The sequence below is a fragment of the Typha angustifolia genome, chromosome 7 (genome assembly GCF_048772165.1).
Source record: "Typha angustifolia cultivar Huaian chromosome 7, ASM4877216v1, whole genome shotgun sequence".
NCBI lineage: Eukaryota > Viridiplantae > Streptophyta > Magnoliopsida > Poales > Typhaceae > Typha > Typha angustifolia.
The window spans coordinates 13,867,689-13,889,809 of NC_133245.1; the positions used below are offsets into that span (position 1 = coordinate 13,867,689).

A 22,121-nucleotide genomic window follows, 5' to 3' on the forward strand; every position below is an offset into this window, starting at 1 on the left:
ATTAGGATATTATTTTAACAATAAATATATTTCGAAAACTTACCGAACGAACACGTGGATTTTTTTTTTCTCATCTATTATCCTGATAAAAAGAAAATTATCCATTTAATATATTTTTCAAACTATTTCTAAAGTTTCGGAAGCATTCTTTCATTTTCCTTTCTTAAGTCCCGGGATTGTTTGGTTTGAACATAAGCTCAAACATGAATGGAGGGGTCTCAACTATGTCATGCATTCAATATGAAATTAATTAGTTGATCTTATTTTTAAAATTTAATTTTTTTAAAAAATATTATTAAATATAAAATAATATAAACATATTTTGTTACTGAAGTAAGTTATAAGTTCCTAAATTAGTTCAGAAAGATCTTTAAACTCAAAGCAAATAAGACCGTAAATACTATGTCAACAAGATAAATTATTATCTTACAAAGTGATTTAATTAAGTAGCCATGATAGTAGGAAGTCGAGTTATTTTTGTTTTTCTAATTTTATTTCAACCTGCTCTCTCGAGTTTCAACCAAACTCAAAACCTATTGGATAGCCCAATTTATCCTGATTGAATAATTCTTTGGAGTGCCGAGGAGGAGACGACGTTGTCTTCAGTGTTGTTTAATAATCTCTCAATAACTATCTTTGCGTACGGAAAGAAGTAATAATTTGAGTGTTTTATTAAACTAAAATAACAACAACAGCAAAAGAAATGTATGCAGTGAATTAAATTTTAATGCGAACTCTCTTATCCTATTCATAAGATTGAGCAGCCACTATGAAGAGGTGCTTAGTTATTTCAGTTGGAAAAGAAAAACATTGTCTTTCAAAAGGAAGTATCTTTTTCTGACAGAACCAAGTAGTCTCATGAACGGTTTGAATCTCAATAGACGCATGTGTTCTTGTCAACCGAAAAACATCTATTCCTATGAACAATTCAATCCTAACAGATGCGCTATATTCTCTAACCGTCAAAAATCAACATACTTTAGGCAAAATGTACGTACTATTTGTAAATAAATAATAAGAATATAAGGTGTAAATTATAAATAGCGTTTGAAAGAAAGGCGTTAAATATGAATTTCCCTGTACAAAATAGGGAGAAACAAAAAGAACGCCATGTTATTCACGAGAGGGTCCACTTGGACCGCTTCACATACCAAAAAAGGAATGGGCAATCTGGTAATTTTGGAGACGCTTTAGACGTCACGTCGTCGTCTATATAACTTGCTAATTCGGGGTCGAGGGTCATAATTGAAGTCTTTTTCCGTTTCCATTCTTGTTGCCATCCTCGACTTCTTCTGCTGGTGATTCAAAACCAGTGAGAAATCTCTCACTCCCCGAAGACTGGTATCCCGAAGTTCCCACCAATCCCACTGTTGTAAGAACCCTAATTCTTCGTTTCTTTGAAGCCAAATTCCCATTTGGAGCTGAGCTTTTCTCTCTCTTTTTCTCTGATTATTTTTTTAAAAATTATTTTTCTGGTACGAAACGATTTCGTTCTTGACTTCGACCCAGTACCTAAATTTTCTCCCTTTTATGCTCTTCTCTGGTAGATATCTCTTTTGTACTAGTACTTGTGTTAGCATTCTTGGTTGGTCGATAGTACGGTTTGTCTTCATCGCTTTTGATCCTTCTTTTGAATTCTTTTAGGGTTTTAATCTGCATGTTGTGTTCTTTGGATCGAGTAGTTCGTTCGTGCACTTCTTCTCGAGTTAAAAATGTCTTGGTGTGGTGATCAACCTAGAGTTTGTTCCTCTGTGATGTTAAAACGTATAGATGCTTGATGACTATTGTATGATTGTATTGTTTTTTTTTTCTTTTTTACTATTTATTATGTTGATAGTTTATCTATGTATTCACTTCGTTTATAATTTTCTCCCCTGTGATTTAGTAGCAAATAGTAAAGTATTGTTGCAATATGTCAGACCAACGTCTATAGAACATGTATGCTCCTGCAAAAGAGTAAGTAATTGGTTTTAATGAGTTCTTTTCTCTGTTCCTCAAAAATTCCTAACTAATCTTTGTTGGGAACTATGTTTCTTACGGAAACTTCTCTTGTCGATCCAAAGATTATTGAAATCTTTTACCTCTGTTGTGGAATTTCAGTCTTATGTGGATTTCTCTCATTACCCAATGAAAGGTTATGAGAATTACACGCAGTTATGCCATGTACTTGGTGATAGTTGGTATTACTATTGTAGGACTTCCATTTTTCTGTCTTCTGACTTCCAAATAAGGAACTTATGAAGCTTAATTAGATTTGAGATCTCAGTTACATCATAATTCTTCACGAAGCAGTCATCTTACTCTGCATAGGAAGTATCTAAAGGCTGCTAGTGTTAATAGAGGAAAATGTTTGTTTCTAAGAAGCTTGGTTTTAGTCTATACTTCCATATCTATACAACCTGGAACTCATATACTGAAGTAGCCTAATGCATTCTCAAGTTTATGTTGTTTTCCTTAGAAGGAACTACACCATAAAGGGAACATTCACTATTATTTGGCAGCATTTAGTTCAGTAAATTTTTCGTCTTCTGTTATATGTCATGTTTGACTCCTTACTAATGTATCATTTTATTTTTATCTATCTTTGCAGTTTTCCTATCCAACTTTTGCTACCATATGTAAATTTTGGCATGCCAATTATGATTCTTTTTCAAACATGAAGGTTGATAATAAAGAGCTGCTTGTTCTTGCAAAGAAGTTTTTCATCCTTTGGGGGTATACATCAATCGTTTAAGCCTGCTCTCTTGAATGCTGATTTTTCTGTGTATTTTCTCTTCTGTAACCTGCCACGATGAAACATATTGATCTGGACACTCTGGAGAATAGGTCTTTATTATCGAGAAGAGTCCCAGGTAAAGATTTCATGAATAGATGTAATTTCAAAGAATCATTATCTTATCATGATGAACATGAAAAAGGTGTATGTGAAGAGGCTCAGTCATCTATGCTCATCAAAGATATTTCTAGCATTGTGTATGAAGAGCATTCAGAAAGAACATCATATGACCATGATGAACTGGAAGAAGGTGAGATCAGAGAGGAAGAGGAATCTGTGCAAGGAAAAGATGCTGCTAGAATCCTATCAGATGACAGTATGTTAGAGATAATATTATATGATGCTAAAGGAAGAGGAAACAGAGACATTACTGTCGGCCAGTCATCTGTCCTAGAAGAAAGTGGTTCGATAAACTTCAGGCATCAACCAAATCAGAACATAACTTCAGTGACTACTGAAGAGCTGGAAGAAGGAGAAATCAAAGAGAGTTTTAATTGTACTGAATGCTCTGAGCAACCAACTATGGTGGATTTGGAAAAGGGTGGGCACTTGAAGAAACAGATTGATGAAATCTGTTCAGGACGGCTACAACAACTCCTTTCCAAGCAGAAAGCAGAACTCAAAATGTTCAAAACCCAAAAAAGGAAGGAAGAGGCAGAATTGGTTGCAAAACATTATTGGGATCTGGACCTTACGCATAGAATGCATATTGTTCCTAAAGTAAGATATGTCAAAACCGAATTACTAAAACAAAAATTTACAGATTTGATGACTAGATTTGATAAGCATATGCAGTTACAGTTTAGAAGATTTATAGTCATGCAAATACAAGCTAGAAATAGGGAGAAAAATATCAAGAAATGCTGGACAGAAGAAGCCAAAGCTGGTACTCTTGAAAAGTCTTTTTATGACATTCCTTTGTCAGACACTGGATTCAAGCTGGAGAAATTCGAATCTGGTGAGCAAGAAATAAATCATGGAGGCCCGGGGAAAATTAGACCACTCTTTGATTCTTCTTCAGATCTTAGAGAGTCAGTTGAATCTAAAGAAATGAGAGGTCTAGCTACTGAAATTGCTGCAGTTGGTTCTGCCAGAGAGTCAAAAAACATGCTTACAGAAAGTGACATTCCAGCTTCTCAACCCATTTGCTCAAATTTAATGGAAGACAATGAAATAACTGGACCAAGTTCTCTTGATTCAGTAATAACTGAACATGTCAGAGAAGAAAATTCTAGCTCTTCAGACAGACAGAAAGGAGACATGCTGACAGAAATGGTAACTCTGGCTTCTCCACCCAAAGAGAGAGAAAGGAGAGGAGTTTTTGAAACATCTGGGCCGAATTCAAATTTCTCAGAAGTAATCCAACATGGAGGGGAAGAGAACGTTTACCAGGGAACTGCCACTCCTGTTTCTCAGTCTGACAAAATAAGTGGTGCATTAAACAATTTTAAAGAAGATTCTAGAACTACTGTTACAACTGAGGAGAAGCACAGAGCTACTGGTTCTGATGGTGCTTTATCTGCAAATCCTTGTTCTCAAAGTCTAAAAGAGTTATATTTTTCTGCTTATGTGTCGACAAATTCTAGATGTGTTGAATCTCCATTGTGTGGTGCATTACACAGTTTTAAAGAAGATTCTAGAACAACTGTTACTACTGAGGAGAAGCCCAGAGCTACTGGTTCTGATGGTGCTTTATCCGCAGATCCTTGTTCTCAAAGTCTAAAAGAGTTATCTTTTTCTGCATATGTGTCGACAAATTCTAGATGTGTTGAATCTCCGTTGTGTGGTGAGGTATACTTGATCATCCTACTTGTTGACTTGTTACCTTGAATAGATTACCTTTATAGTTTCTTATAACTACAGGATTTATAATCAGTTGCTTAACTATTCAAATGGAAACTTCTCTTGAAGCTATGCAAGTAAAGGAAAAGGCAAGTTTTAAATCACTTTGATTTGATAATGGTAGTAATAAAAAGGATAGCTACTAAAGGAGCTTGTTGGTTGAACTTTTAATATTAATGCAGCCTATGCGTAAGTTCTCTATTGATTCGAACAATGTACCTCTGGATAGGGATGGAGGAAGAGAAAATAACTGAAATAAAATAAAGAAGGGTAAATTACAATTTATTTTCCTGTAGTCTACACTAAGTTGCAACCATTAGTCAAACCATTAATAAGATGTAAAAGGACTTAAATATGAACTACTACACAAGGGGTTAAGTGCCTAAGTTATATGGGATAAATTGAAATTGGGCCAAACCATGAAGGGGTACATTGTAATTTGCCCAATAAAGAACAAAACAAAAAAGAACTAGTAGATCCAAGATAGATTTATATCTTTGTAAAATCAACTCCTCCGTTCTACTGAAACAATAACGTCATTTTCTTTGTTTGGACAATTTGTCTTAAGTTATTAGTCTAAGATAATTGAATAAATGAAGACATGAGATAAGTGAAGAAGTTCATAACGGGGGTTCACATGTAAGAAATAAGTTGCTCAGTTATTTGGTAAGAAATAGAGGAAGCTGGAACAGACCTATAATGGTAGCTTTTAGAAGAAAAGTGGGTCTAATTACATAATGTATGTTTCATAAAGATAATAATGCAAAGACTTGATCAAGAAATTAAATCATCTTTGTACTTTCTTTTAATCAATTATGCATAACTAAGCCTAGCCCACTAACTCTAATAAGAAAAAAGATATCAAATCATCTTTTCACCTTGGTTGTTTGTTTCTACCTATCTATAGCACAATTTTAAGGACATAGGTAATATCATTTGTTGCTTTTCAAGGTCAAATGTTAATAAGTTTACGTGCTTAAATTAAGTCTTATGGTAGATTTGAACTTGCATTTGATTCACTCAATGTTTGTCACCAAGCCAAGTTGATCCAGCCATTTCATATTCTGATAGTCTCTGAAACAATTTTGCTGCAGCTGCCTCAATCTAACAGCATTGCCTCTGATATAGCTACATTAAATCAGCTAGATCGTTCTTCCCAGATTGCAACTGCATCTGTGCAGGCACAAGTGATGGCCACAACTCCACAGGTGGAGCAACATAACCATTCAAGTCCTCAACCATTTATGAACTCAGTGCTGCCAACCATCAGTATTCAACCAGCAAGAGCACAGTCAGAGTATCTCAGTCCATCTAATGTTCAGCTGGAGAGAGCCAGGCAATTTCCAGTAAGCTATACTTTGCCTCAATCTAGACCTCAAGGACTTGATTTAAACCTTCTGGATCGTGAGTTGACAAGGTTGCGGAAAATTAATGAAATTATCACCCAGAGGCATGAGCAGAAGGTTAAAAAGTTTCTTTTAATGATTTCTTTTGATAGTACCTTTTCCCTTAAGTTTGTCTGTCTTTTCTGTAGCCATTGTCTTGACGTTTTCTGTTTTTCTTTTTGACAGAGAGAAGAACTTAAATCCAACTGTCAGATAGAGATAAATAAGGTAAGAAGAAAGTATGATGAATTAATACGTGATTTTGAAATTGAACATTTACAGAGCAAAAAGAAGCTGGAGATAATCTGTGACAAAATTCACAAGCATCAGATGTTGGCCGAAGGGTTTGAGATATTTGCGAATCCTTCAGGAAGGGGAACAGATGCGCATCAGGGTACTCAACTCACTTTCATATCCATCTTAATTCAGTTGGAACCATGGCCAATTTAAACGGACTAATCAGAATGACTTGTGATCTAGAAAATGCTTGTGTTATCTGAGAACATTGTTAGTGGATGGGATCTCCTATGTGGAAGGGACTAAAATTGTTGATGTGTCCTAATCAATATCCACCACGTTCCTTCGTATTACCTTGTTTTCTCTGCCATATAGGAAGTTCTGCTCGTTAACATAATTATTAAAGGTAACTTCTCAGGAAACCGCAGCATTACTTGTAAGAATTTTTGAATTAAATAAAGACTCCATAAATTACATCCGACTTCATTTTCCTAGTGTGTGTACGGACGTGCATAAGTGTGTGTGTGTGTGTGAGAGAGAGAGAGATATGGAGATAAACTGCCTGATGCTTGGTATGCCTTAGTCCCATAGTTTCTTCTATGAAAAGGGCCCTCAATGAGCTTTGGTTTCACCAAGGATTCTTCACTCCAATTTTCATATATTTGACTGGTGTCCTTTTTCCTGATGATGTTCATTCTTGCTCTTCGTATATTTTGTGCAGGTCTGAGTTCTATGACACAATTCATTCAGGTATCACAGCCACAATTTGCCCCGTGTCCTGCATCAGTACCAATCTCGGCATCCACACTAATTTCATTCCCAAGCCAATCTCCAATTTCGTCAGAAAGGCCCTTTGGCTCATCCTTCCATATAGCTTCTTCTGTCCAACCAGTTTTGGCAGCGCAATGTGCTCCTACAGTCCTATCAAGCAGTCTGAGTTTGCCTCACCCCAATGTGATGCATTCTGCGGTTAGGAGTAGTGCTGGATATATGCGCCGAGCACCTGCACCTCATGCACCCTCCTTTAGACCAACATTTCCAGCAGCGTGGTGCCAAAGCTTCATCCCGGAATAAGAGACTGACAAAGTCAGCTTCTGCAGTCCTTTTCATTGTCATGAGCAGCTTGTAATTGGCTTCTTCCATAGGTTTCCCCCGCTCATCTCTATTCATCAGCTTATATCCTGCTCCATTTACTTGCCAAAATGGTTACAGTTAAAGGAGATGATACATGAATTTAGTAGATGGCTATCATCTGACTTGGTGCTCAAAAGCAATCTAAAATTAACATGTTAACTGTATTCAGTTTAATTTCAGTAAGCTTTTAATAAGGTGCTTGCTGAATGATACTTGAAATTCTTTTACAGAATTTTATGAGTTTTCTTTTTTATCCAGATTAAGCTATTGCTGTTCTTTCAAAAAAGTAATCCATTCTCCTCATGAATCCTTTCAAAGGGTTTATAAACAAGGGTGTTAGTAATTAAGCATCACTGTTAAATTGCAATCCACATTAACTGGTGTGTCACATTCTACTTGTTGATGTGGATTTCTTTAAAAAAAAAATCTGAGAAGATGATTAGGTTAGTTGTAACAATAGATTGACAGGTTGTGCATCTTCTGATTTAACCCCTATTAGACTGTTGTAATTACCAGATCTTCCAAGCATGCTGCAGCATGACAATAAGCTGCTGGTCTTATATCAACTGCAGAGCTTTCTTATAGGATTCTAATTTCGAAAAGATTGTTTCATTTTAGGAGTTTATGGAAGAACCTTTCTTAAATATACATCTAAATCTACACCTCTCTCTCTCTCTCTCTCTCTCTCTCTCATGTTTATATTTCTGGTTAGCTATCACTCTTTTGATTTATAAGATAAAAATACAAAATCCTCCTCTTGACATTTTTTACCACATATGGCGTCAATTAGCCTGTAAACATTAGGAAATTTGAACTAAAAACCAACACAAAAAGATATCCAAAATGATCATTAATCTGGCAATTTATCTTCTAAACCATGTAAAAAATTTCTGTAGAAGACCCCAAATATAATAGAACGTCAAATTAGCTGCAGTTAACACGCCCAGGGGCAGATTAGTCATTTGGGGAACGCACTCTTTCCTATCGGCAGGGGTTTTATGTAAGGAAATGTCCAATTTCTCGGAGTTGGGGAAGTTGGACTGCCACTGCTGCTGCTACTGCATTGCTCCATCCTCTCCTCCCGATGGCTCGCGTGCCGCATGCGATCCCACGGCCGTGGATCTTGGATCTCGTTCCTCTCCTCGTCGTCCTCCTCATCGCCGCCCACGTCTTTGCCTTGGTGCTGCTCCCAATCGAATCCAAAAGCCCTCGCTTTCCCTCTCTATTTTCTCTCTCTAACCTTTTCTTTTTTGGTTCTTCTTCTCTTTGGCGTGTAGGTGTACTGGATCTACAGATTGGCTACCGATAAGCAACCCCAGCGGAATAAGGATCATTAGGATCTAACTCGAGATACCAAGAAGTGAGTAACATACTTCCCGTTGCTTAAAACTCCGATCTTTTGCTCTCTGTTTCTTCTCACCCAATTGGGTATAATTTTTCTTGATTAATTTCCGAGATGGGTTCCTCGTGGGTGACCGAGAGGCTGGTGGATTTTGCAATGTAGTCCTTTTTGTATTGCACCGAGATGGTTGATTAGGATTAGTGCCTTTTTTGTTGTTGTTGTTTTTATTTTTCAGTATCATCTCGTTCTAATCTTCTTTCATGTGTAATGGATGTAAATGTTGTAAATCTTTTGATATACTGGGATTTATGATAATAATATATCATAGTTTTCTAATCCTTGCCTTTTAGTGGCTCACAAGTGGTTCTGGCAATAAGAAAGATGTTTCTGACGGAGATAAGTTAGGCGTCTCAGAAGTTCCCTTGACATCCATTGTTCTGTTTCAAAGTCTTTGTTTTTATTAGAAAAGTTTTTGATGTGCTTTCCTATCTGCTGCAAAATTTATCCAGTTTTGCTTGATAATTGATATATGGCAAGGAGGTTGGCAGCCTTAGGTGTGTTTCTGATGTATTAATGCCTTTCACTTGCTCTGCAAGTTTAACTACTATTCTGATTCTGTATGGCTGTTGCGATAAATTTTTTGGTTAGTGTTTCTTATGAATTGGTGCTACAAAGCACATCTATGAAGTATGATAAAGGAAAGTCAGTAGATACTGCTTTTATTCAGAAGACAGAAGTCTTTTGAAATGGATTTGGATGGGCCAAACTTGTAATAACTTTAATAAAATATTTCATATTTTATGTGATAATAATGGTAGCTAGGAGACCATATCTGCACTACCTGGTCATCTTGTTGAATGCTTACTCGAATGACACAAGAACACAAATAAGGTACTTAAGGAAATAGAATAGGTGCCTACTTCATGCTTTTGACAATCTTGGAACTAGTTATCAAGGTTATTCATATTGGATTTCGATGCTATATATTTGGTACCATACTCACCTCTAGACCAAGATCATCCGATAGGAATGTTGCTTTGTTATTTCAGAGCATTAATAATGTCTTGAAGTTTAAGATCATGTTTTTCAAAAAGGTTTTGAGTGATTGACCAATTGTTCCTTGAACTTTTGGCTGAAGAGTTAAGCCACGTTGTATAGCTTGCTCAGTCAGTCATTTGAGAACCTTTACAGAACCCAGGGAAGTAACAATTTGAACTTCACAATAAAGCTAATAATACAATTTAGAACTTAGTTAATAGTTATAGGTGATTACTTTCAGTTATTTTGGAACAAGGGTGTAAATGTCTTAGATCGACGGATGTATCAGTATATAAGCATAGGACATGTAGAATTGGCTTTATAACTTGCAGAATACTGATAAAAATATTAGAGATTAGATTGTTGATTGCTTCAAATATAGATGCAGCAATGGACAAAAGTGTGATCCACCTAGCCCTGCATCAGAATTCAGTAACTAATGAGTTTACTATACTGATCCAGTTACAATGAAAGCAAAATGCTAAAATATAGGCCGATTTTCAAATATGCATCATTTTGAGTTCAGAATTCGGATTTGGACAAGTGGATTCAACCTGCTACATACTTGGATATCTTAAGATATGTTGGGTTTGGACTTTGGATTAAGTAGCAGGACTCACTGTGGTCGTAAATAGAATGACTTTGGTCGAAGCATGACTGCATCTGGTTCAACCTGAATCTGACCAGAAATTACTGATTGAAGCTGCAAGAAAACACTGAACTTGACATAATTTTCATTCTTAATTGGAAAAACTTTGTTGAAACTAACTCAAAAATAATTGTTGTCATCAGTGCAAAGGCAGTTTCATCTTATTGAATTGTTGTTTGTCTATTATCTGAAGTGCTTCCAAGTTCCAATACCATTTGTTGAGCCATACAATGAGATTTACTACAATAGTTTGCGAACCTTTCTGCTGAAGTAATTAACTTTTCTATATGTATCTTTGTGTTTAAGTTGAGGCAGTATATATCCCTCTAGTCTCTTTTATATTTTCAGAAACAATGGCAAATTATCCTATTCTGCAAATATTTTGTGCCTTTTCAATTTAACAAGTATGTGAAATGGGAACTTGATACTTCATTTAGGCCATCTAATTTCTTATTAGAACTTGATTATTTTGTTTCTTACAGTGTTGGCTAAGTAACAGAGATTCCAGATATTTCATTTCTAATGCTGAACTTATTCTGTTTTCAATAAAGGATACAAGTTCTGCTACCAATATGATAATGCTCTACGATTGCTTTTCTAAACTTCCTTCAGATGTAGATTGTAAGAGATTCTGTCACCATGTGATGATGTTATACAATTGCTTTTGATACCTTCCACTGCCATAATCATCCTTAAATGTACACTCACCTACCCTTCTTGTAACAATTTACAAAGACAATGATAGGTATTATGTAGCGAAACAACCATGCATCAGCATGTCCGGAATAAGTTCTTTGTTATTTCATACTTATTCTTGCATAATTTGTCTGATACAATAGACCTTAAAGCCATATATACTAGCATTTCCAACATCTTTTCAAATTTTATGATGTATTTTCAGATATCTTGACTAAACCTCTTAGGTTTTTGCTGAATCCAAAAATCCACAGGCCTGACTGTAACTGATTGAGAACCAACTCCTGATGCCTTGGGTGTAACAATTTATTTCCTCCTAGGAGGATAAAATCTGAAGAAATTGATTAGGATATAAATATGTATCTTTTTAAAGACCAGTTGTATATGCTTCTCAGATTGGATTTGACATTCAATATGCTGAAACCTTTTGCAGGAGACTCTTGGAAGATTTATCTTCTTAGCTTTCTTCTCTTTCTTTAAGCCAGAAGAGTGCACATGCTGTTGCAATTTGGTTACTTGGTGTGTTAGGTGATCCATTTTAGAGTTTAAACTGCCTTCTAGAAAATGTTCTAGCGTTGAAAGATTACTTCTTATGATTGAAACCATAAAGCTGTAATCAAGTCACTGCTGAAATTAACTGGAACGGTAGTAGAACCGGGAACCCCAGAGGAAAAGAATAGCTAAAAATTGATGGATCCAACTTCCAGGCCTGACAAGTTAATACTACATGGCTGCTCAAGAATCCGGGACGAACTGATTCAAGATGGAAGTGATTACATTTAAGCTTACTGCTGAAAGCTGCTTATTCTAATGGTATTTTTTTGTCATTAACATAAGGTCAGTGGTCTGCCATTTTGCCTATTTAGTGTTTTAGTTGTGTGAATTTATATCTGTAAAGTGGAAATACAAGTCAAAATATTGCTGTCCAAAATTGACTCTTCATTAATGGGAGCTTGCAAAGGAAAGATTAGCCTAGCCTATGTCTGCTATCCAGCCAGACAACAACGAGCTACATGGGTGGCTTTAATGAGTAGTATTCTTGAATCAGAGTGCATCTCTCTTCTTAGATTTTGATGGTAATTGGTCTTTAATTAATACAGAATAAAAGCCAGCATTCCCATTCATTCTCGTGGATCTGTCGATCATCCCTAGCTAATGTTGATTAATTACCAATTCAGGAAAACATGAAGTTTCAATGTAACATGAAACTAGAAAGACGGCCCTCGCTAGAGGATTTATCCTCTTTATTCTCCCCATTCTTCACCCACGAGATGCAAATGGGAGGTGGTGCCGGGGGAGGAGTTTCGACCATGACGCCCACTCCATCCTCGTCGTCTCGCCGTCTTCTCTACATCTATTATACCGCTGTCATCACACTTTCCTTGCCATTCAACCTAAGCGACTTCATCGCCGTGCCGTCTCTCTTTCCCCTTCGCTTCAGTGGGGCTTGTCGCTAAAAGACACATTTTGATGGCCTTCAAACTACTTACGTTGTGTTTCATGTTGATCGTTACAGTTAGCAGGTCAGTAAATTTAAGTGATAATTAGGTCAATGACAAGCGAAGAAGCCTTGTGTATTAAAGTTGGATCTCTAATTTAATTGCTTGACGTTAAGAAAGACCTGGAGGGTAGTTATGACTAGTACCATACAATCATTACTTGGGTATACAATAATGTGGTCCCAATCTTAATTAGAGCTGCCTTCTTCCAGCCATGATCCATAGAATGGTCAAAAGGTTGGCGGCATCCTATCTGTGGATGAGACCTATCTCAGTTCGTTTAAAACAGCTATTTCCTTATCAAGGAAGGTGGAGGATCACCAACACAAGCAGATCACCAGAACCAAAATTGATTGACTTGTCCTCGTGCCAAACTACTCTGGCCAAGTGACAAACTAATCTTATATATTTTTTTTAATGTTATAAGAATAATTATGTGCATTATATATAATAAACGTTTTATACATTGAATCAAGAAATTAAATATAAATAAATTATAAAAATCTGTCCATCAACTTCATACTCACCGCAACATTTGCTGTCAATCCCATTTGTTTCTTTGAAAATAAATTCAACAATTTATGTCTGCAAATACTTTTCTAACACTTGTCCTTGCCTCGCAATTACAATTGCAAGCTATTTAGTTATCAAAACAAAAGGGGGAAAAAAACCAAAGAGGTAATAAAGAACCACAGATACAACATAGATTTCACTTCTCCCTGCTTAGGAATTGCAGGTTATACATCACAATTCTAAACATCAAGAACTATATAAGTTTTGTTCAGCATTTGCTTCCCTTATTCAACATATGGGGAGTGGAGCACCATTCCACTCCTTCAAGCACTCGATAAGAGGATCAATCACCTTGCCTCTGTTGATAGCCATGAAGACCTTGTCGCACTCCTCGCCCGGCGACCGAGTCTTTTCGCCGGTGAGGTACTCGGTACCGAGCTCCTCCCTCACAAACCGATACAGAGGATATGACCTGCACTCCTTGATCCTGTTGGGAATTGCAGAGTTGCCATTCTCCACTGCGACTCTCGCGGCCTCGACTTCCTTCGGCAATTGGGTCTTCAACTCCTCCTCGAAAGCGGTGATCTTTTGGAAGATGGAGGTGGCGGCGTCCTTCTCCTTCTCTCCGTTGTTGAGTGCGTGGTCTACGAGAACTTGCCTTAGCTTCTGCATCAATGGGTACGTGGAGCTGCACGGGTCATCGACATAGCTGAAGACGTACTCGTGGTCTATGATCTTGATTAAATCCTTCTCGCAGAACCTCGAGGGGTGGAGCTCACCGTTCACGCCCATGGTGAGGACCTTCTTGGCGACTTGGGTCACTGTGTTCTTCACACTGCTCCTCAAGTTCTCCTCCAAGTGCCTGAGATCGATGGCTTGGCATAAAGCTATCAAGTAAGTGGAAGACATGAGCTTGAGTATATCCACTGCCTCGGCTGTCTTCCTTGAGGAGATCAAACCCAGCGAGTTCACATCCTGGTTGTGCTGCTCTGCGCTCTGGACATGGTTGGTCACGGGATTCGCAAGAAATTGCAGCTCGGAGCAGTACGACGCCATGGCGATCTCAGCGCCTTTGAATCCATAGTCCAAGCTCGGGTTGCGGCCGCCGGAGAGGTTGGAAGGCAGCCCATTGTTGTAGAAGTCGTTCACCAGCTCAGAGAATTGAGCAAACATTAGCTTGCCAATGGCTGCAATGGCCAGCCTAGTGTTATCCATAGACACGCCAATCGGTGTCCCTTGAAAGTTGCCTCCATGGAGGGCTTTGTTCCTTGAAACATCAATTAGTGGGTTATCGTTGACCGAGTTGATCTCCCTCTCGATCGATTTGGTTGACGCTCGGATGACTTCAATCTGTGGGCCGAGCCATTGAGGTGAAGTGCGCAGGGCATAGCGGTCTTGCTTTGGCTTCTGTAGTGCGTCAACTTCGTGCAGTTTCTTAGCCATTTTGACATACGAGCTGCCTTCTAGTATGTGTTCCATTATAGCAGCTGCTTCAATTTGGCCCGGATGATGCTTTAATTTGTGCGTCAGGTGGTCTGTGAACTCTGGCTTCCCTTGCATTACCTCACAAAAGATTGCCGATATAACTTCTGCCAGCACTACAAGAATGTTAGCTTCAAATAACACCATGGAGGCGAGCCCGGAGCCGACGGCGGTGCCATTGACGAGCGCGAGGCCTTCCTTCGGCTGCAGCTCGAAGAAGCCGTTGGCGATGCCGGCGAGGCGGAACGCCTCGGCCGCGTCCACGGACCGGCCGTCCACGGTTTTGGCGATCGAATTGGGACGGCCGGTGAGGAGGCCAGCGATGTAGGACAACGGTACTAGATCGCCGGAGGCGGTGATTGTGCCGCGGAGCGGGAGGCAGGGGGTGACATTGGAATTAAGGAGGCTGGTCATGGCCTCCAAGATCTCGAACCGGATGCCGGAGTAGCCCTGGAGGAGGGTGTTGATCCGGACAATCATCGCCGCCCGCGTGGCGGCGGGAGGCAACGTGTGGCCGGATTCCGGGCCGGAGCCGAATATTCCGGCGTTCAGGAATCTGGAGGGAGAAGATTTCATTGGTTAGTACGTCCTCAGTGTGGTAGTTAAATTCAGTTACTGAAGAGCAATTCAGTAGTAATTAATTGCAACCATTCAACTTTAGGATCAAGCACGGGGAATTAACTCAGCTACCACGATATCTCGACATCAAGGAAGTTGGCACATTCACTACATTCTAACATAGTGACATGCATGGTATCCTTGAAAGGTGTACAATAGTACAACTCCTCAAGATATTCCTTTAATCTAGGTTGACAGCTAGCTAGTATTATTAAATGGCTCAAATATTTCTAACATGCCAACTATTATACCAGCCTATTAATTACATATATATATAGTCAACTCCATATTCACTATAGTTTATCCAGCTCATTCCCATACCCTAGGTAAATGATAAAATGAAAATAGTGCATGCCAAATCCCAATCACAAAATATACTGAACTATATACAATTCTAAAATAAAGTTTGACATATTATTATAGCTTCTGCCAGGTTGTAATGAAAATGATCTCCGAGGCACTTTCTTTTGTGGGTGGTGGTTGGTAAGCCACTGCTTTGTGGAAGCAATAATGTTTGTACAAATCCCTTGAGTCTTTCTCAAGAAATTGAATGTCTTCTTCTGACAACTTATGAGGCTTTATACCCTTTGTCTTCTCTAATAGCAAGTACCACTACACCAGAAACCATAGTTAACTTATTCTTACTTGATGCCATGAAGCAAGAATAAGTCCGTACCCATGGCCCTTGTTTATTGTTATCACATGGTCTCATATGGTTGGTCCTTATTGCAAGCAATATTTCCCATCCACCTACTATGCCAGCAACTTGGTGGCAGACGTAGATTAAAAGAGAAATTAATTAGAAAGTAAAGCCACCATGCATATTAGAAAGATACCACCTACCTACCAAATGATGGTTCGATAATTATTGGATCACAAGCATATACCTATATATATATATATATATATATATATATATATATATATATATATATATATATATATATATATCATGCAATATTAACTCAAATAAGTAGAGTTGGATCCTTGACCTTGACTACTTTGCATATCTTCGAACTTCTACTATTTGACTTGGTTAAGGGAAACAAACGCGTTAAGTATCGTCTTATTAATATTAGTTTTTATTTTATTTTATTTATTACTATCATGTCAAATGACAGCATACCAGCCACCGACTGTTTATCTAACTCGATTAACTTTTTCGACAACTCAACCAACAAATTTAACCACGTAAAAAGGAAAGAAGATTTACCATGAGAGAGAGAGAAAGAGAGAGATAGAGAAAGAGAGATCTAGAGAGAGATAGAGAGAGAGAGAGAGAGAGAGATCTAGAGAGAGATACCTAATGAGCTCCTTTTGCAGAGCGCCACCTTGCTTGGTCCTCCTATGAGAAGTAGCACCGAACCCGGTAGTAACCCCGTAGCTATCCGTCCCCTTCATCATGCTATCCATCACCCAATCGCTACTCGCCTTCACCCCCTCCCTCGCCGACTCCGACAGCTCCACCCTCACCGCCGACTCCGCGGCCGCCACCGCCGCCACCTGCGAGATGTTCAGAGTCGCCCCCTCGAGGCGCACCACCGGCGAGCGGTAGTCCTCCACCATGCGCTTCACCTCATCGAGATGGCTCCCGGAGATAGCCTCAGCGGCCTTGCCCCAGTTCAGCGGGTCCTTGACGCAGAAGTCGGCCATGGATCCGTTGGCGCTGCCGTTTACGTGGGCGGTGGGCTCGCACTCCATTTCCCCTTCCTGAGCCTGAGGTGATCTTTTTGTAATTTGGTGGAGGGGGAGGGGGTCTAGAGGAAAATTTCTCGGCGCGGAGTAGGAAAATTACGAGAATGTAAGAATTTTCCTGAGATGGGAAGGAGGGGCGGAGAGGGATTATATAGAAGGTTGGGGGGGTCTTCGGGGAGAGGTGGGTGGTTGTGGGAGGGAAGATGGGGTTAGTTGGAAAATTACGTGGGCCGTTGGATTCGATGATGATCGCACGACACGTGGCGCGAGGGGTGGAGTCGTCCAGGATGGGTGAAGGGTTTGGTAGGAACAAGTGGTAAGCCTGTCGTCATTCCTTTGTTTAATTTCTCATCATATTTCTCCCATTTTACCTATCACTTAATTCGGCGTGATCTTAAAATTACACTTTTACCCTTGCTAGAGAGAGTGATGGAGAAAGATATACATATTTCTAGATTATGTTAATTTTATAATTAGATCTACGGACAAGCTTATTATGTAATTTTACTTGGTGTTAATACTACTAAATTACTAATATACCAAAGTAATATTAAAAAGAAAAATACTTCTAGATTACTAGGGTGAGACAAATAGTCGCTACCGAAGGTGGTGACAGTCATTGACATTGTCGATCGAGTTTGAACTGAATATCTAATCCTTTAAAATAAGTCTAGAATATTTACGGTGTCAAAATATTACGGCGTAAAATTTTATCTAATCGAATTCTTCCCATAAAAATATAAATAAAATTAAAAAAAAAAGTACAGTAATAGTAGAACATCAATCTACTGTGTGAAAAATACTCAATTTAATCTAACTGAAAATTTGTGCTTAATTTCGATCCGGAAGGAAAGGAATCCAAGAACATTAACCTATTATTTTTTTAAAGACGCTGCCGACACTAACAGTGAACCTATTATAAGATGCTATACAACAAAAACACTTTCAGAGGATATTAGAAACGAAACTTTGGATGAACAGGATATATTAATTATTTAAAAGATAACAACAAAATAGCATTTTTCCCCTTTCTTTTGGCCTTTCTCTGCAATTCTCACAGTTGATTCAGTGTTGTATAAATATTGCATCTATCTATTACATTAAAGGTAGATCTCAAGTTGGTCAACTCATTATATGGACATATATACACAACAAGAAGAACCAACTCTCAATTTAATTCCATGGAATTATTTGGTTTCGTAGAAATAGCTTAATACTCCCCCTTTTTCTTCCTTTCTTTTTCTTTGTTTTTAGTTGTGGATCTGGTTTCTCGTGATTTCTCAAATGAGGCTTTCCAAGTGATTTGTCGTTAAAGTCATTAAACTCTTTCATCGACGATCTTGAATTCCTGTTAAAATTTACTCCTTATAGAGTGTTGAGTCTGATTTGTTCTTCACGTAGTGCAACTGGCTGGTTAAGTGGAAGGCTTTGCTTCTAGAGTGTCTGCTCTATAATTATTTAAAAGATAACAACAAAATAGCATTTTTCCCCCTTTCTTTTGGCCTTTCTCTGCAATTCTCACAGTTGATTCAGTGTTGTATAAATATTGCATCTATCTATTACGTTAAAGGTAGATCTCAAGTTTGTCAACTCATTATATGGACCTATATACACAACAAGAAGAACCAACTCTCAATTTAATTCCATGGAATTATTTGGTTTCGTAGAAATAGCTTAATTCTCCTCCCCCCCTTTTCTTTCTTTCTTTTTCTTTGCTTTTAATTGTGGATCTGGTTTCTCGTGATTTCTCAAATGAGGCCTTCCAAGTGATTTGTCACAAGAAGAACCAACTCTCAATTTAATTCCATGGAATTATTTGGTTTTGTAGAAATAGCTTAATACTCCCCCCGATTTCCTTCCTTTCTTTTTCTTTGTTTTTAGTTGTGGATCTGGTTTCTCGTGATTTCTCAAATGAGGCCTTCCAAGTGATTTGTCGTTAAAGTCATTAAACTCTATCATCGACGATCTTGAATTCCTGTTGAAATTTACTCCTTATAGAGTGCTAAGTCTGATTTGTTCTTCACGTAGTGTAACTGGCTGGTTAAATGGAAGGCTTGCTTCTAGAGTGTCTACTCTATAATTATTTAAAAGATAACAACAAAATAGCATTTTTCCCCATTTCTTTTGGCCTTTCTCTGTAATTCTCACAGTTGATTCAGTGTTGTATAAATATTGCATCTATCTATTACGTTAAAGGTAGATCTCAAGTTGGTCAACTCATTATATGGACCTATATACACGACAAGAAGAACCAACTCTCAATTTAATTCCATGGAATTATTTAGTTTAGTAGAAATAGCTTAATACTCCCCCCATTTTTCTTCCTTTCTTTTTCTTTGCTTTTAGTTGTGGATCTGGTTTCTCGTGATTTCTCAAATGAGGCCTTCCAAGTGATTTGTCGTTAAAGTCATTAAACTCTGTCATCGACGATCTTGAATTCCTGTTGAAATTTACTCCTTATAGAGTGCTGAGTCTGATTTGTTCTTCACGTAGTGCAACTGGCTGGTTAAGTGGAAGGCTTACTTCTAGAGTGTCTGCTCTATAATTATTTAAAAGATAACAACAAAATAGCATTTTCCCCCCTTTCTTTTGGCCTTTCTCTGCAATTCTCACAGTTGATTCAGTGTTGTATAAATATTGCATCTATCTATTACGTTAAAGGTAGATCTCAAGTTGGTCAACTCATTATATGGACCTATATACACGACAAGAACAACCAACTCTCAATTTAATTCAATGGAATTATTTGGTTTCGTAGAAATAGCTTAATACTCCCCCCGTTTTTCTTCCTTTCTTTTTCTTTGTTTTTAGTTGTGGATCTGGTTTCTCGTGATTTCTCAAATGAGGCCTTCCAAGTGATTTGTCGTTAAAGTCATTAAACTCTGTCATCGACGATCTTGAATTCCTGTTGAAATTTACTCCTTATAGAGTGCTAAGTCTGATTTGTTTCTTTACGTAGTGCAACTGGCTGGTTAAATGGAAGGCTTGCTTTTAGAGTGTCTGCTCTATAATTATTTAAAAGATAACAACAAAATAGCATTTTTCCCCCTTTCTTTTGGCCTTTCTCTGCAATTCTCACAGTTGATTCAGTGTTGTATAAATATTGCATCTATCTATTACGTTAAAGGTAGATCTCAAGTTTGTCAACTCATTATATGGACCTATATATACGACAAGAAGAACCAACTCTCAATTTAATTCCATTGAATTATTTGGTTTCGTAGAAATAGCTTAATACTCCCCCCTTTTTCTTCCTTTCTTTTTCTTTGCTTTTAGTTGTGGATCTGGTTTCTCGTGATTTCTCAAATGAGGCTTTCCAAGTGATTTGTTGTTAAAGTCATTAAACTCTGTCATCGACGATCTTGAATTCCTGTTGAAATTTACTCCTTATAGAGTGCTAAGTCTGATTTGTTCTTCACGTAGTGCAACTGGCTGGTTAAGTGGAAGGCTTGCTTTTAGAGTGTCTGCTCTATCTTCTCTATATATTATGCATGAATACTTGTTTAGATACATGCTTTAATTGTTGTTCAGTAATACAGCCAAATGTGGAGCTCGTTTCTAGGATTTTTGTCTTATTTGCCTTCTCTCTCTTTATATCACTTGTAATTAGTTGTTTGAATAGAAAGATATAATCAGTCTACGGACTTTTTTTCCAAAAAAAAAAAAAAACTTCTCTAAAGAATAGTAAGTATAATCAATAAACAATATTCTAACCATTCTCAACTTCTTCTATTAGTATTACAAACTTGTGAAATTCTGAAAATAAAAATAAAATGGTTATCTAAATATGATATTTAATTCATTACAGTTCATAATAGAGTTTAGAGAGAAAGAGATGATTGAGAAATTTTCATTTCATTTCACACAATTAGAGTATAGAGAGGGATCGCTATTTATAAGCTTCAGATTACAACTGTCAACACATCTCAGCCACACATCTGTAACAGACTGCATTTAATGCATACAGTAGAAATATCTGCCTATCTAACTAACTTCAGTTTCAGCGTATGCGTCTGAATGTTCTCTGTTAGAGCAGCTACTGGATGCGTCCATTGTTCCAGAATTGGTTGCTTTATCAGCCCCCCTCAAGCTGGATGGGTTTGGAAAAACATGCAGCTTGTTCCTTAGTAGCTGAAACCTAGTTCTTCCAAGGCTTTTAGTGAAGAAATCACCGATCTGATCTGCAGAACAGATGAATTTGACTTGTAAAAGTCGATTTTCAATTTTTTCTCGAACGAAGTGATAATCCAGTTCTATATGTTTGGTTCTTGCATGATAAACCGGATTTGAAGCTAGAAATGTAGCTCCAAGGTTATCACACCACAAAGTAGGAGCTTGATTCAATATAAATTGCAATTCTCGGAGTAAAGATGAGATCCACACCAACTCAGATGCTGTTACTGCTAGGCTACGGTATTCAGCCTCTGTGGAAGACCTAGAAACAGTTGGTTGTTTCTTTGACGACCAAGAAATGAGGTTGGGACCCAGATAAACTACAAAACCAGTTGTGGATATTCTGTCATCCGGGCAACCAGCCCAGTCTGCATCACAATAAGCATGCAGTGACAGATTTGAACTAGTTTGAAAAGTTAATCCATGTGAGAGTGTACCTTTGATATATCTCAATATCCTTTTAACCATTTGCCAATGAGCATCTGTAGGGTCAGACATAAATTGAGATGCTTTATTCACTGCAAAGGTGAGATCTGGTCTGGTTACTGTGGCATATTGTAATGCTCCCACAGTTGACCTGTAGAGGTGAGGATCTGATAATTTGGTGCCAGTGTATCTTGACAACTGTTGACCAGTGACCATTGGAGTATGAATCGGTTTAGCAGTTGCCATGTGTGTTTTCTCCAACAGAGAGTGAAGATATCTTCTCTGTGACAGATGCAGACAGCCATTTTCATCTGTTACTTGGATTCCCAAAAAATAATTAAGGTCACCCAGATTTTTCAAAGAAAATTGCTGTTGAAGAGCTTGAAGTAGAGACTGAATGACTTGAGGAGAGTTTCCTGTTACTAAAATATCATCTACATAGACAAGTATGTAGGTGATTGATTGAGAATTAACCTCGAAGAACAAAGAGTGATCAGCTTGTGATGATTTGAACTCTTGAGACAGTAGAAAACTCTTGAGTTTAGAAAACCAAGCCCGAGGAGCCTGTTTCAACCCATAAAGGGCTTTCTTGAGTTTACAGACATGGGATGGAAGA

The 22,121-nt window shown here is 37.9% G+C and overlaps 3 protein-coding genes across 6 annotated transcripts; 2 read left to right on the forward strand and 1 right to left on the reverse strand.

The window, feature by feature from the left end:
• The first annotated feature begins 1,269 nt into the window (after nucleotides 1-1,269).
• Nucleotides 1,270-7,557, forward strand: LOC140763603 (uncharacterized). 3 transcript variants are annotated; one of them, XR_012104850.1, is made up of 5 exons: nucleotides 1,270-1,372; nucleotides 2,591-4,567; nucleotides 5,713-6,081; nucleotides 6,190-6,646; nucleotides 6,962-6,974. XR_012104850.1 is itself a non-coding variant. In XM_073101876.1 (5 exons), exons 2-5 carry the CDS (start codon nucleotides 2,792-2,794, stop codon nucleotides 7,312-7,314), a joined length of 2,706 nt encoding a protein of 901 aa, XP_072957977.1. In that variant the 5' UTR covers nucleotides 1,270-1,372; nucleotides 2,591-2,791; the 3' UTR covers nucleotides 7,315-7,557. The 3 variants fall into 3 exon arrangements, 2 of the variants coding, with proteins under 2 accessions (XP_072957977.1, XP_072957978.1); XM_073101876.1 differs by having other exon boundaries at nucleotides 6,190-6,397; nucleotides 6,962-7,557; XM_073101877.1 differs by having other exon boundaries at nucleotides 5,800-6,081; nucleotides 6,190-6,397; nucleotides 6,962-7,557.
• An 851-nt stretch (nucleotides 7,558-8,408) lies between these two features.
• Nucleotides 8,409-12,108, forward strand: LOC140763077 (uncharacterized). Of its 2 annotated transcripts, XM_073101115.1 has the most exons (3): nucleotides 8,409-8,554; nucleotides 8,652-8,734; nucleotides 11,533-12,108. In XM_073101115.1, exons 1-2 carry the CDS (start codon nucleotides 8,459-8,461, stop codon nucleotides 8,709-8,711), a joined length of 156 nt encoding a protein of 51 aa, XP_072957216.1. In that variant the 5' UTR covers nucleotides 8,409-8,458; the 3' UTR covers nucleotides 8,712-8,734; nucleotides 11,533-12,108. The 2 variants fall into 2 exon arrangements, with proteins under 2 accessions (XP_072957216.1, XP_072957215.1); XM_073101114.1 differs by lacking the exon at nucleotides 11,533-12,108 and having other exon boundaries at nucleotides 8,652-11,523.
• A 1,169-nt stretch (nucleotides 12,109-13,277) lies between these two features.
• On the reverse strand, nucleotides 13,278-17,026 carry LOC140762241 (phenylalanine ammonia-lyase 2). Its single transcript, XM_073099916.1, has 2 exons — nucleotides 16,515-17,026; nucleotides 13,278-15,149 (listed from the first exon to the last, which is right to left on the reverse strand). The coding sequence occupies exons 1-2, from the start codon at nucleotides 16,910-16,912 to the stop codon at nucleotides 13,400-13,402; spliced, it is 2,148 nt and encodes a 715-aa protein (XP_072956017.1). The 5' UTR covers nucleotides 16,913-17,026; the 3' UTR covers nucleotides 13,278-13,399.
• Nucleotides 17,027-22,121: the final 5,095 nt, after the last annotated feature.

Bases quoted from the DNA above. Each gene is read 5' to 3' on its own strand.
- LOC140763603 (XM_073101876.1), top strand. From the start codon at position 2,792: ATGAAACATATTGATCTGGACACTCTGGAGAATAGGTCTTTATTATCG. The intron at 4,568-5,712 runs GTATACTTGATC...ATTTTGCTGCAG, and splicing joins AATCTCCGTTGTGTGGTGAG to CTGCCTCAATCTAACAGCAT. The intron at 6,398-6,961 runs GTACTCAACTCA...TATTTTGTGCAG, and splicing joins GGGAACAGATGCGCATCAGG to GTCTGAGTTCTATGACACAA.
- LOC140763077 (XM_073101115.1), top strand. From the start codon at position 8,459: ATGGCTCGCGTGCCGCATGCGATCCCACGGCCGTGGATCTTGGATCTC. The intron at 8,555-8,651 runs GTGCTGCTCCCA...TTTGGCGTGTAG, and splicing joins CCGCCCACGTCTTTGCCTTG to GTGTACTGGATCTACAGATT.
- LOC140762241 (XM_073099916.1), bottom strand. From the start codon at position 16,912: ATGGAGTGCGAGCCCACCGCCCACGTAAACGGCAGCGCCAACGGATCC. The intron at 15,150-16,514 runs GTATCTCTCTCT...TTCTCCCTCCAG, and splicing joins CTGCAAAAGGAGCTCATTAG to ATTCCTGAACGCCGGAATAT.